Raw genomic sequence first — 14,564 nt, forward strand, 5'->3', positions numbered from 1 at the left:
GAAGAGAAGCACAAGGTGGTCAGCATGGCATGGCAGGACTGGGGCAGGAGGCATCAGACAAACTCTCCCCAAATGGCAGGGGGGGGAAGACATGTGGCCTCTAGACACCTCAGCTTTTACAGGGGGAACAAAGGTAGAGAGCATGTGAATGGGTTGTTTGGCCTCACATTATTTCCCTCAAGTATCTACATGCTGGACAAAAAGGTTTGACTTTGTTATTACTTTTATTTATTTATTTATTTATTTATTTTTAGATTTACTTCTTAATGAGAAAGAGGCACAGAGAGAACCAGAGCATCACTCTAGTGTACACACACACTACCAAGACCTCATGCTGGAGTCCAGTGCTTTATGTACTGCATCACCTCCCAGACTGCAGTTACTACTTTTTTAAAAAATTATCTTTATTTATTGGATAGAGACGGACAGAATTGAGAGGGAAAGGGGTGATAGAGAGGGAGAGACAGAGAGACACCTGCAACACTGCTTCACCACTCGTGAAGCTTTCCCCTTGCAGGTGGGGACTGGGGGCTTGAACCTGGGTCCTTGTGCACTGTAATGTATGCACTCAACCAGGTGTGTCAACACCCAGCCCAGTTATTACTATTTTAATGTGTACCAAGGCCCTTATGCAGAGCAGGCTCCAAACTTCCCCTGGCCCTTATTCTATATACTTAGGAGCATAACACTACTCCAACATCCACTGAGCTCTTGTATGGTGCCAGAGCGTGAACTCAGGGTCTCACACCTAGGTAAGATGTACACTCTACCCACTGAGCCATCTCTTGGCCTCAAAAAATGAGTCTTTAAGCCTACATTGTAGAAAAGCCACCACTTTAAATTTCCCAAGTATCAAACAGGAATGCAATGAAGAGAAATAGATCAGAGCACTGAGTGTCTTTAGAAATCAGAGCTGTTGCAAGTTCATGGGCAAGACACCAAAGGAACAAGAGGAGCCAGAAGCTGGCACACCTCTGATAGCAGAGGACAGAGTATAGAAAACAGGAGTCCTATGGTACAATTGGTATAAGCTGGCCCTTGGGGAAGACTGGGGGTCAAGAAGAAGGATACTGGGAGGAAGTGGGAGGACCTGGGGTGGGGGGGGAGGAACTAGTAAGGTGCAACTTTGGGGAACCAGACAAGGACCTCTGGTGGGCTTTCCAGCATCTGTGAGCATCATCAGCCTAGTCTACTGGGTACTTTTGACAGCTATGCAGGTGGGCAGGTACCTTATGCCCAAACTGGAGTGGGGAGCTCTGAGGTTGACAGGCTATACTCTCATGTAAGGGTGCTCCCACAAGCTTCCCAACCAGGGAGGCTCAGGAGCCTCGTCCCTCACCAATACGTTCCTTCCATGAATTATTCACTGAAGGACAGCCCCCCACACAGTCCCAGCACGAACGCTGAGCCCTCATCACAGAGAAAATAGCAGCAACAAATGGACTTGCAACCAACCCAGGTTCAGCTCCTGCTCCAGCCTAGATCCAAATCTGTTTTTTTGTTAAAAACAACAACAACAACAACAAAAAGATGCAGTTACAAACTGGTAGAAGGTAGAAAGGTAAACTTGCTAAAGAAGTGAGTATAGTAGGGTGGCAGCGCACCTGGTTAAGTGCATTTGTTACCATGCACAAAGACTTGGGTTCAAGTCCCTGGTTTCCACATGCAGGAGGAGAAGTTTCAGTAGCAGTGAAGCAGTGCTGTAGGTGCCTCCCCTCTTAACTTGTATCTTATCAACTAAAATAAATAAAATTTAAAAAGAAAAGAAAAAAGTGGGGGCCAGACGGTAGTGCAGTGGGTTAAGTGGACATGGCACAAAGCGCAAGGACTGGAGGTAGGTTCCCTTTCGAGCCCCCAGCTCCCCACCTGCAGGGAGGTTGCTTCACAGGTGGTGAAGCAGGTCTGCGGGTGTCTATCTTTCTCTCCCCCTGTCTTGCCGTCCTCTCTCCATTTCTCTCTGTCCTATCCAACAACAATGACAGCAATAACAACAATAATGGTAAATAACAAGGGCAACAAAAGGGAAAAAATAGTACAGGCACCGAACATGTGCTTGCTGAGTCTTTTCAAAAGGTCTGTGGCTTATCAAGAGGAACATATCTCTGGGGCCAACCAAGTTTGGAACCCTAGAACAGCCCATGTTGCTGCATCCTGAGACCCTGCACAAATGCTGGAGTGTGGTTTGCAGCTGGATGTAGTGAGAGGAGGGAGTTCCTAGTTGATGGCCCTGCTGGAGACAGGACATGCACAAGAGCCCTGGCCCTTTGTGGGCTTGCTTAACTGTGTAGGTTCTTCACACAGACATACATTATTTTGGTTAAAGGGTGGGAGGAACAAAGCTATCTGTGGAGAAATCAGCATCAAAGTCCAGGATGCTGCCTTAAACCAGCATGACTGTCCTTCACAGACAAGAAAACTGAGGTCTAAGGGCTTCTACCACACACACTAGGGCAGGGTCCAGACCCACCCTACCCACACTCAGGTCAGCATGGCTCCTGTAGGAATCAGGCTGAGGGAGGAGGCAGACCTGGAGGCCTGAGCCCAGGGAAAGTGGTGTCAGCACAGACATCCAGAAGTTAGACTGAAGCACAGTCTGTGGTTTAAAATAGCATTCTGGATCTGAGAAGCAAAAACCCTAGTCCCTTAACAACAAATCCATCAGTGGAAAAAACAGGTAAGTGTCTGACTGGCAGGAATTCCACTTTCACGTTAAATAGAAGATGTGGAAAATTATTCGACTCCTCAAGTAGAAGCAAATGGAGTGTGGCTGAGATACCCCCAACTCTAGGCCCAAGACTGTTTTGACTCTCGAATGGCAGTAAGAATAATGATACTTTCAGGAGATTAATTCATAGGAGTGGGCAAGGCCACATGGTCTGAGGTGGAGGGCCTACATGGTATAGAGGTGGCATCAGAGGCTTTGGTCAGCTGCAAGGGTGGTGTGTGATGTGGGGACTGGGCTGATGAGGACACTCACACTCCAAAGCAGCTTCCATGGGGTCACAAGAGAAGGTGAGCTCAGCAGGTGCAGTGGGTTTAGGGCCACAGGAGGGCTAGGCTTCCGTTCATTTCACCTGGTATTCCACAACCAGACAACTTCACTGGGATATAGAAATTGCTCTTCCAGACTGGCCAGGAACCCTAGAGAGGCCTATTTGTGGGGGTGATCATGGGACCCTGTTATTGATTCCACTGAGGGGTGGGGAGTTGTCTTTTGCAGAGTATCAGAGACGAGTCCTGGGACTCAGCATTTTACTCATTTGCCCTCCCACTGGCTAGGTCACCTTGGGGTCATACAGTTAACCTGCAGAGTTAACCTCATGGCCCCACAGACCTACCAGCTTCTCCTCTTCTCTTCTGCTTCCTTGTGGTCTATATCTAAAATTAATTACTGAGCAATACTGGCTCAAGGATCTGACAGTGGAACTGGCCCCCATCCCAACAGCCTTAATGCAAGTTGTCACTTTATTTTCATAGTGTATAAGTGTGCATATACATTCTTGGCAAATTTCCAGTATGTATGTAAATCATCTCAGAAATATGTTACCACATCATTAGCTGGTCCTGTATTCCAAGTAAAAGAGAAGGCCAACATAGCTGCTGAATCAAAGAGGACTTGATTTTCAAGTCTGTGTGGCACTCCCAGCTTCTGTACCTTAGCTGGAAGACACGGTGCATGCACGTGCGTGCGCGCGCGCACACACACACACACACACACACACTCGTGCATGCACTCTAGGCACCTGTGGATGTTTGGTAACTGTCTACACCCCACTTCCATGCATGTATGTCCAGGTCACTTTCTGACTGCCAGTTACTCTCCCTCCTCACCATAGTGTGCAATCACATTTCTGATTGGCAGTACTGGTGGGGCTCACTCCTGGTGGCCAAAGAAGTAGTAACATAATAAAGGTCACAAAGTACCCACAGGTTTGGGTATATGATGCAGAGGAAAAGCTCAAGTTGGGTAACACTAGTATGCATGATAGCTAGAAAGTCCAGAGGGGAAGGCTGAAAAACATAAGCAGGTCATGAATTCTCAGAACCTCAGTCACTGGAAAGTGGAGGAGCAGGTGGTCTCTAAGCTTGCCAGGCCTCATCCTATTCATCCTGGTAGGAAAGAGAAACAGAGACCACTGCTCCAGGACCTCAATTAAACTAGAGAGTCTATGTGACATACTGAAATATTCAGCAAAAATGTGAGGTGTTATAGCCGATGCCTTTGATAATCATTGTACATTAAAGGAAAAATCCTTAACAAGTGATTTTAAGATCAAATTTTATTAACTGTTTCTTAATGTAAGGTATGAAGTCATGGAACAAATCATTTCCGAGAAAGTTTTGCCTACAATCTGGTTTTGCTTATAAATGGAAGACTGTTTATGGTATCCTACAGCTTTTTTAATCTTTGGGCATTGCCAGTAAAGCAACATTTCACATGGTCCACACAGTGGCTAGGGCTTAAGAATTAATGTCAACAGTCTCAGAATCTAAGTGTGCCCTGCTTTATAATAATGAAGTCATTCACACTTCCTGCCTGGCTGGTAAAATCAAAATACGGAAATGTTCTCAGTTGGGAACTCATTTCAAACACTGTGCCCTCTAAGCATCTCCATCTTGATCCTGATAGGTGACTTAAAATCAAAGTGCAGGTTGGGTGAGAAAATCCCTTTCAATCACTTGGTTACCATCCTGTGACACTGGGGGTGCTCCACAGTGAAGGCTGGGAGTGTGAAGTGGAGGGCAAAGGGCAGGGGGCAGACTCATCTCAGAAGGAAAATGATGTGTTTCCCTGGTTCATTGCTGAGCGTTTTCTTTCATAACAACCCACCCTGAGCAATTAGCTGCCACATGCCTCAAGCTTGCTCCAGTCTTAGGGCTCAAGTCACTGAGGAAGTGTTGCAGAGAATCACCTATAACCATCCAGGAGGTGCTTCCACAGCTAATAGGCCCAGAGCTAACATCAGGTTGACAGCTTATGTGCACCAGGAAGAGTGTATGGAGCCTCGTGTCCAAAGGAATACATCTGGAGATGCTCAGTGATCAGTGGGATTAAAAAGCTAGTTCTGTCTGCTATGTGGCACATTCACATAGGAGGCAAGTCTGCAGCCATCACACTCCCCACTGTGATTATCCAGTGCCCATATAGATATGTGCCTGCTGGGGGACATCCAAACTAACAGAAAAAACAGTAAAGAACTCCTTAGGACAAGGGTAGCATAATGGCTATGCAAAAAGACTGTCTTGCCCGAGGTTCCAAAGTCCCAGGTTCAATCCCCTGCACCACCATAAGCCAGAGCTGAGCAGTACTCTGGTAATAAAAAAACAAAATTCCTTTAAACTTTCTCTAAGTGAAAAATAACTGAATGTATGTTCTGAGACTCAGCAGTACTGGCCAGCCCTGGGGAGGAAGATAAGATCCTGCCACAGACAACTTCCAGGAAGGAGGGAAGATCTCATGAAGTACGGTCATCTCAGGAGCAAGCATCTTGCAGAAATGGAACTCAAGCTGAGGCTATGGGTGAGGATAAATCAGTGGAATGAAGATCTGGAGCTCCAGAGGTACTCCTATACCACTACCCCCACTTCCATGCTGGCCATACCAACAAGAAACCAGCAAGTAAGGGATTGGAAGTGGAGCAGCCAGGAGAGCACAGAGTCAGTCACCTTAGCCCAACTGTGAAGAGAACTGTGGGAGAAAAGCCTGGGGGCTCTATAACCTAGGTCCCAGTGACAGGCACTGGCTACAGGGCCAACAGTGAGGAAATGGCCCTGGAGGCCTGCTTGACAGGCATGTCACCACAAGCCAGTACAAATACAACCAAACAGAAGAGGCTTGAAGGCTGTTGTCTTGCCTCCCAGAGCCAAGCCCTGGTGTGACTGAGATTTGTGAGAGAAAAAAAGAAAAAAGAATGATTACACAGCAAATTATATAACTACAGTCTTAAAAGCCTCATTTGACTTTAAAAATAGTTTTTCCTTCAAACAACAAGAAACATGACTTAAGCATCATGTCTTCTACTTCAGCCTTTGTTGGGAAGAAAAAATAGCTACCAGGTTTTCTTTCAACAGGTTTTTCACTCTGGGCTAAAAACCTGCTGAGGGAGGTCCGTCACTCCTGAACACATTCTTCAACTCTGAGAGTTTTGAGAAATCAACTCAGGTGTCACCAATATCATCCCAAATGAAGGTCATTCTCTCAAGGCCAGCCACTTGACTGGTCACTCTTTTCATTACAACTCTGGGAACAAAGTGACAGGTTAAAAGCAAAGGCCCATATCACTAGCTGGTTGTCACCATGTCCTTTCCCACTGCTCACAGAAAAACAAGGCACTACAAAAGAAGCTAGAGGCTTATAATTTGGTTTCATACAGCAGGTCAATAGTTACCAAGGAATGGTGAGGATGAAGCTGGCAGTAGGAAATACCAAAACCCCTAAGAACACCAGGCCAACCACCAGAATGGAAAAGGTCCCACTAGGTCAGTAAGAACAGGGAAGGTCCCATCAGGCCTCCTTACCTATACAAATTTAGCTGCCCCTGCACTCTATATATACTAATGTTTGTGATTTTTATTGGACTCATCTGTGGCTCCTTTGTGACTAGTTCAGAATGTGCAGGACTAAACTGTTCTGTAGGTAACATCAATACCAACTGCATGTCACAATTTTCATGATATATCAACTTCTTGTCAACAGTCAGTCATCTCTTCATGACTAAGTGGAGACAAACTATTCACTCATTTTTAAGAAGACTCAAAACTGTTTGAGGCAACCTCCCAGAAAGTATCACAAAATCAGTACCACACAAAGGGAAACTGGACTACCTTTACACCAGTTGATATGTCTGGAATGAAGCTGAAAAACAAGGATTCAGGTCCCAGTTGGTGTGCTACCAAGTCAACATATCCTTTCTCTCCTGAAAAGCAACCCTCATTTGAGGAGTACCATGTTACACTCTAATTGAAACAATGTATTTCCTATGCCTTGAGCAACCTAGGTCCCCAGGAAAAAAATTATCATCAGAGATGTAAGGAGGATGGGGAAAAAAAAAGTATTTTTGTTTTAGAACACTACGATCAGTTGCAGGTGTCTAGTTGTGATATGAAGTCATGCGGCTGCAAGTGTCATGTCCCAAGCATGTGACCTGAGGGTGCTGGTTTCTAGCATGCTACCAAAACAGCCACCTCCTGTGGCCTGGCCATGCTAAACCAGCACAGGGATGCACACACAGCTTCAAAACCACCACTACCATCGCTGTCCTAAGGATGTAAATTTTCATGTCACAATTCATTCTGTGGAAGCCAATTTCCACAGAGGATATTTTGAGGAAAAAAAGTTTCATTTCTTTTTCTTCTTTTCCTATACAACTCAAATTCAACCTCCCTGAAGAAAGTCTGTGTATTAAAGAAAACTAAATTGTCAAATAAATAAGGCTAAAACTACTATCTTTCTTGGACATGTGCATGAGCCAAAGGTTACCTGAGTCTGTGAAGGAGTGAAGGCACAATGACCTGAGACATGATCTTTCACAGCTACCAATGATACACAGAATAAGCCAGTCCATAATGTCTGACCTCTTGTTCCCAGAACAGATTAATAGGCTATATAGAAAAATAAAATAGGGCAGGGGGTTGGGGGTGGGTGGAGGGGTACAACAGTAATTGCGCCTGTCTTTTGTGTCTGAGGTCCTAGAGGTCCCAGGTTAAATCCCCAGCAACACCACAGCCAATGTTGAGCAGTATTCTTTTCTCTCTCATTATTAAAATAAACCACTTTTTAAAAATAAAGAAAAAAAATCACCTTGCTTGGTTGTTGCAATGTAGAGAGATAATTCTGCATCATGCGTAATACTTACTAACTGCTACTATGTTGGAGAAGTCCTGAGATATTAGCTATACCCTTCTCCTCGACTCCCGCATCCTGACCTGCCCCCTCAAGTAAATACAGTGTTTAAGATCTCCACACAGAGCCTGAATTTTGGATCTGCTCTTTCAGGGCAATGTAAAAGCTCTTCCTGGCTGGAAGTTCCTCTTAAACTTGAGTCTTCTGTTTGATTCTCTAATGAATACACTTTAAAAGTCAAAGCATGTTGTTTGTTAGCATGTTTGTGCTGACATCTCCTAAACTGACTCTGATTATTCCACTGTTTCTCCGACTGATGAGTTACTTCTGGAAAGTTATTTTTAGGTACCCAAGTCTTCAATCAGATCACAATAATAAGAAACTAAGCAAATGGACCACTTTGTATCTAAACTCCAAGCAGCCATATAAAGACTTGGCAATTTTTTTATCTAAAATTCACCAAAGTAGAAAAAGAATTATAAATGATCAATAGAAAACCATCAGAATTACACACAATCTATAATGACATCTGAGCTGGCTTGTGTCTTGGCACAAGGTACTTCCCTTACCTTCCAAAGGGCTAGTGCCCATGAAGCCTAGGATATGCTTCTGTCAATATTTGGGGGTGCTACTTAGGGTCAATGGACATAATGTCATGAACATTACTTAATCACAGTACATAGTCATGGCCAAGTGAGGGGAAAGCATGACTCATACTCTACAGTGCTAGTAAGGGCCTGGAAAGTGCACAAAATATGCAGCACTGAGTTTATCAGTCACCAGTGACTGTGCAGGGTCTGGCAAACATCAGGAAGGGATTCCTTGTAAGCCTTAGAGGGCTCCCTGAGCAAGAGCCATGCCTGCTGCATCTGCTAAATGGAGAACCACTCCACCATCCTGGGTGACAGTCCACCTCACACTGCAACACAATGTTAATATAACACTTAAGATTCCCCAACTAATTTTGCTCCAGGAAAAAAAAGAGAGAGAGAGAGAGAACTCAAAGATTACATACTTACTTTCCTTGTGTGATATTTTAATGGGACCAAAGTTTACTCTCAGTAGAAATGCAAACCACTAAATGGTCAAAAGCAAAGAGATGAACTGCTAACAGTGAGCCAGTCTGGCCTCTCCTGCCTTAGATGGACAGATACCTCAGCTGACCAAGAGAAGCACAGAGGGAACTGACCCCTAGCAGACTGGCCTCAGCACCAGACAGTTCAAGAACAGCTTGTGTGTTTCTTTTTAACTCTGCATCTCTTTGGCTTTTGGGATCTTAGCCAAGGCAATTCTGTTATATTTATAAACTAATACCAGTTAAGAGCTGTGATTAAAACCTCATGTGTGTGTTTAAGCTGAAACTGCCAAGTGAAGAAGCTACACCTAACCAAATGTTCTGAGGGCTTAAGAGAGAACCCTTGACTACAGCTTGCAGTTACCCTGTCTCCTGAGCCTAGTAGCCTGGTGCCCATGCTGGTGCCTATGGTCTGTTGTGGAGAAAACAGTGAGACCCCACACAGGCATTTCAAAGGAGAGTGAGCACTTGGTTGGGGAGTGAAGAATATTATCTTGATATTAAATTAACTCACATTCATGGTTCATAAATTCTGTTTCATAAAAAAGGAACATCCTCCAGACTCTCTTTCATAATTATCCAGAGATTATAAATGTCTCTTGAATAGAAACTCTTTTCAAGAGGGCTAGAAAACCACAAATCTCAACGTAACGAGTGTCACCTCAGCATGCTTCACTTCAGACTGTGTCCAGAGACTTCAGGTGTGGAATGACAACCCTTCAGTTTCATTACTTGGGTGAGACCTTTCCTTTCACAGTATTCTCTAATTCCATTCCACTTCCTAACAAAGTCCCCAAACCTAGATATAGACTAGGTCCTATGAGACAGAGCGTATGTTCACACGTATCCATAAACTAGGGCAAAATATTTACCTGAAAGCAAAAGTACACAATAGTCTGCAGTGAGCACCCCCCAACACTTCATCTGCACTATTCCAGCCTTTAGGTCTGTAATTATTCAACAATTTATTTGGCTTTGTATGTTAACTCTCTTTTCAGCCACCAGGTTCCAGATGCCAGCATGATGCTGACCAGATTTCCCTGGACAGACAACCCCACCAGTGTGTCCTGGAGCTCTGCTTCCCCAGAGACCCACCCTACTAGGGAAAGAGAGAGACAGGCTGGGAGTATGGATCAACGCCCATATTCAGCAGGGAAGCAATTACAGAAGCCAGACCTTCCACCTTCTGCAACCCACAATGACCTTGGGTCCATACTCCCAGAGAGATAAAGAATAGGGAAGCTATCAGGGGAGGGGATGGGATACGGAGATCTGGTGGTGGGAACTGTGTGGAGTTGTACCCCTCTTATCCTAGGGTTTTGTTAATGTCTCCTTTTTTAAATAAATATATTAATTAAAAATAAAACAAGAAAAAAGAAAACCACAAATCCTCAAATCCACCAGCAATTTCATCCAGTCTTAGAAAGTAAATCACCTCTAGATCTGCTCAGTTGGGGGCGCACTTCATGTTGTAGTGAATCAGATAGAGGCAATGGTGGACTGTGATAGCAATACACACACCTCCTTACAAGGTGGAACAAGCTTATTCTAATTCACAGCTCATCCGAGCAAAGGTGGCATTGGCAACAGTCATAGAGAACTACAGAAGCACTGTAATAGTGGTTAACAGATGGGGACATTCTTTTACATGGCAAAGAATTATGAGGAATCCCACAAAGAGGCTGTCTATGTTGTTCCGGACCTCTGTAGCAGTCAATATTCCCTGGGCTAATGCTCTGCTACCTACTCACTGCCCATTCCCCTGCGCAGCACCATATCTGGTACTCCAGCAAGAAGCCACAGCCAGTTGACAAGAAGTAAGGGCAGGTGAGTGCCTACCTGTCCATCCTGTCCAACGTGGTGTATCTGCAGATTGCCCTGCAAAACAGATGGGGAAAGGAGCAATCAAGGACAAAAGCAGCTTCAAGGCATACTGAGACAGAAATTTCAGGCTCTGTGCCCAAAAACAACTTCCCATGTCATTTGTGAATAACTCTTAAGAACATAAACATCAATTCTACAAAATTCAACCCTTTGTAGGGTCAAAAATCCTTAAATGAAATGTGTAAACTGGATTTACAGGTACAATTTTTCTTCTTATAAAAGCAAACCCAAACTAAATCAAAATAAAAAAAGATCTATTACTACCCCCCACCCCTCCGACCCTGACCCAAGCCAAAATGTCCCTGTTGTTTGGGGATGCTAAGCTGTCCATGTCATGTGACCCAGCCCGGTGTGTAGGGAGCTGCAGGGGTCACAACTCACCTCGCTGTCCTGTGTAATCTGCACCTGTTCCCCCTGCGGCACCTGGGCTATGTGGAGGTGGCCCTGTGGGATCCGCAGCAAGAGAAGACACCAAGAAGCATCAGAAGAAAATCAAAACCACAGGAAACAAAAAAACACCTTCCAAACTGTTTGTTCTTGATTATCTGCTTACAGTTCAAGAGAAGACAACTAACTAGACATTGCAGAGTACAGTATAGTGAGTATAGGACAGTTTTATTTTATTTTTTTATTATTAAGTAAGCTCTCTACTACACTTTCAGTATATAATGCACACAGAACATTTTGCAGTAGCACTTAGAGAGCACTGAAGCCTAAGGAAAATGGATTCAGTCTTTAAATATCTCTAAATATATAAATTTAAGAAAGATGAAAGACAGAGAAAAGTTGGGAACCTGACATATATTCTAAAAGATTAAAACGACAGATTTTTAAAAACCACACTATAATATTGAATAATCTTTGAGTCCTAGAATGCTACGGGTGGGAGTGGGGCACACTGAGAATACATCAGGTGATTTTTTTTTTCTAAATCAAAGAAACACACGACTAACCAGCCAATATAAACACTAATAAATGTGAATCTAAACAAAGACTCAGATTGAAATGCATTTGTGTTTGCAGATGGAAACAAATAGTTCCTCTAAATTCTAACTCAGTTCAAGGAAATACCCAATATCACATTTAAAATTCTATCTTGGTCAAAAAGGATCTGAATAGATAAACTACTGAGGACTTTCTATTGCCTACATTTTACTATGTCTATGTAAACCCTATATCAAAGCTATCTGTTCTGGAAGTCATTCAAGAACTTTCCTACTAATAAGATAAGAGTAACTGCCTTTGTGAATGTCAGTTAAAGAACCCACTGTTTATAACAGCTTCCTCTCCTTTGGAAGAAGAAGAAAAGCCCTATTTACAATTACTCATTGGTATTTTCTGGAAGCCCACCCTTTTAAACAAGGCAGTATGCTCAGCCCAACTTCAACCAAGACCACCCTGAGTCAGGAATTTGGTTCCTGCTCATAGAGACCTTTCTCCTAAGAGAAAGAGCAGAGTTCAAAGAAGAGGCTGTGGCTAAAGAAGCAATAGGATCCAAGGTCCTAAGGAAATGTTCTAGCTCCTTAGGAAATTTCTGCCCCTACTGCTCTGCCCTGCTGTGATATCTAGAAGAGCTTCTACCCTGGAGTGGCTGGAGCTCACGCTGACCAGAGTAAGCCAAAGACTCAGCACTGAGCTAGTCCTGTATGGCTTCAGAGCACATGGGACAATTCCAGGGAAAAATTGAATAAAAATGGTAAGGAACTTTCTCCACAGAGCCCAGAGAAGATGACTACTTGCACTCTCAGTAAAAAGGGGAGTGTATCCCTAAATAGCTATGATTTCTCCTAGGCAGAGGCAATGGTCATGTGGTCTGACCTGCAGAGCTGATGGCAACCACCTGACTGTGCATATGTAGATGAACCAGAGTGTGGGGAATCAAGGACAAATGCTCACTGGTGGAAGAACTGCCCGCTCCTGTGACACAAAAGAGCTCACACCTGCTTGCCTTTGCCTTATGTGATATTTTACTTCGCCCCAAGCAGGAAACTACCTCCTCCTTCCTACCCTCCACCCCCACTGGTGGGTATACCATGAGGAGGATACGTACTACTTGGACCTGGCCATCTTCTCCAATCTGGTGGATCTGGACCTGTTGGGCATTGGCCAGTGCATAGTGTAGGGCCTGCTGTGGTTGTGGCTGCAACTCAGGGGCGGGGGGCGGCGTGCTTAGCATGGTCTCTGAAGGAACATGGAACACAGATGAGTCTCATACAGAGCCAAGGCCCTGTGTAGCCCACTTCTGCATATTCTGGGGCTCACTCTGGGCGTGGCCCTGCCTCCCCAAGAGCTGGTACCTGAGGTGCTGTACGATGATGAAGATGGTGTTCTTCTTGAGAAGCTCTTGACTGCCAGACTCTGGCCTCGCTGCTTTCGCCGCCAGGCTGTCCGGCACTTGGAATCAATGCTCTGCTTGATCCGATACCAGTCAGATTCTGTGATTCCAAACTTATAGAAAAGGTGACCTGAGAAGACATGGGCCAAACAGAAGATGGGGGGATGAGAGCTCTGTCTAATCCCGGGGATGTGGGTGATACCAAGCCCCCCAAAAGGGACACCTGTCCTACATGACATTCTCTAACTTTTGCATAACTGAACTGACACACCCATACCTAGTAAAAACAAGGCAATAAGGTACATGAAGATCACTAAGCTTCACACCTCCATCCACATTTCATCTGCTGTCCTGGATGTCTAGATAAACTCAGGGGTCCCCACAATTTAATTAGAAATATTCTCCTAATTCTTCAGAACTTCTTCCTTCTGCTTATTTCTTCAAGATGCAGCTCCACTATCACGTCAATAACTAGACCATTAATTGGCCACTTGACACCACTGTTCCTCCCACTAGTTCCCACTCAGTTTCCCACATTTCAGAGATTCTAACTACTATTTTCCTCACATATATAGGTGATTGATCTTGTGTTCACCCCTATGTGCCTGGAACCCATGGTATTTAGGCAAGTAGTAGATACACTGATCTGTTGACTGACAGTGATTATACTAGATCATTCTAGGACCTTCTCCCATTGTCAGTTAAGTCTAAGGCTGATCATGCAACTAGGGTCTCCCCACCTTACTCAGGATTAGGATGCAGTCCTACACTGTGCAGAGAACACACTTGGCATGCCAGTCACATGGGTTTCCCCTCTCAGTTATTGACACCAAAGGCCAGAGCACCCATATCAGCCAACCCCGGGTCTTTATTAAGCTCTCTGTGACTGTGCTGATCAATACACCCCATTTCTCAACAAGGAAGGAAAAGGGCCAGAGAGACCATGCAGTATTCCCATTCAGTCCCAACCATCTCACTCTGTGTCAGCTCACTGATGCTCAAAGGAATGTGAGCATGGGAGCCACAAGACATATTTCTCAACAGGGTAGGCTTCTCTCTCACTGGCTCTGAAACTTCACTGATTAATAGGAAAATAAGGGGATGAAATTCAAAACTGTAATAATTAAAAGATTCAGCTGCAAACTTACTGTGCTGAATATTAAAAGGATTGAGCTTGGACAGTCTATTGATGCCAATCCCTACAATCTGTTCTTGTCAAGGCTAAAACATTAAAATAATCAAAACAGAGAAAGTGTTTTTCAAGTACTAAATTAAATACCAAAAGCTCCTTTTGTTTTGAAAAGACATTTCTTTTTCTTTTTTTTTTTTTTGTATAAGCATGTGCTTCAGACATCTTTGACTCTGAATAAAATGACAACCACAATTTCTTTGATCTCAATAAAAAAGAAACTGGGATAACGTAGGTA

At 44.2% G+C, this 14,564-nt stretch overlaps 1 protein-coding gene across 1 annotated transcript in view; it reads right to left on the reverse strand.

The window, feature by feature from the left end:
* The window catches only part of BANP (BTG3 associated nuclear protein), a 51,214-nt gene that overhangs the window by 2,673 nt on the left and 33,977 nt on the right, over window positions 1-14,564 (reverse strand). Inside the window, exons 5-8 of the mRNA XM_060185029.1 lie at window positions 13,100-13,267; window positions 12,853-12,983; window positions 11,184-11,255; window positions 10,758-10,796 (exon numbers count right to left, since the gene is read on the reverse strand). Coding sequence (XP_060041012.1) covers window positions 10,758-10,796; window positions 11,184-11,255; window positions 12,853-12,983; window positions 13,100-13,267 — 410 coding nt within the window. The remainder of the gene's footprint in view (window positions 1-10,757; window positions 10,797-11,183; window positions 11,256-12,852; window positions 12,984-13,099; window positions 13,268-14,564) is intronic.

This window comes from Erinaceus europaeus, chromosome 2 (assembly GCF_950295315.1).
Source record: "Erinaceus europaeus chromosome 2, mEriEur2.1, whole genome shotgun sequence".
Lineage (NCBI taxonomy): Eukaryota > Metazoa > Chordata > Mammalia > Eulipotyphla > Erinaceidae > Erinaceus > Erinaceus europaeus.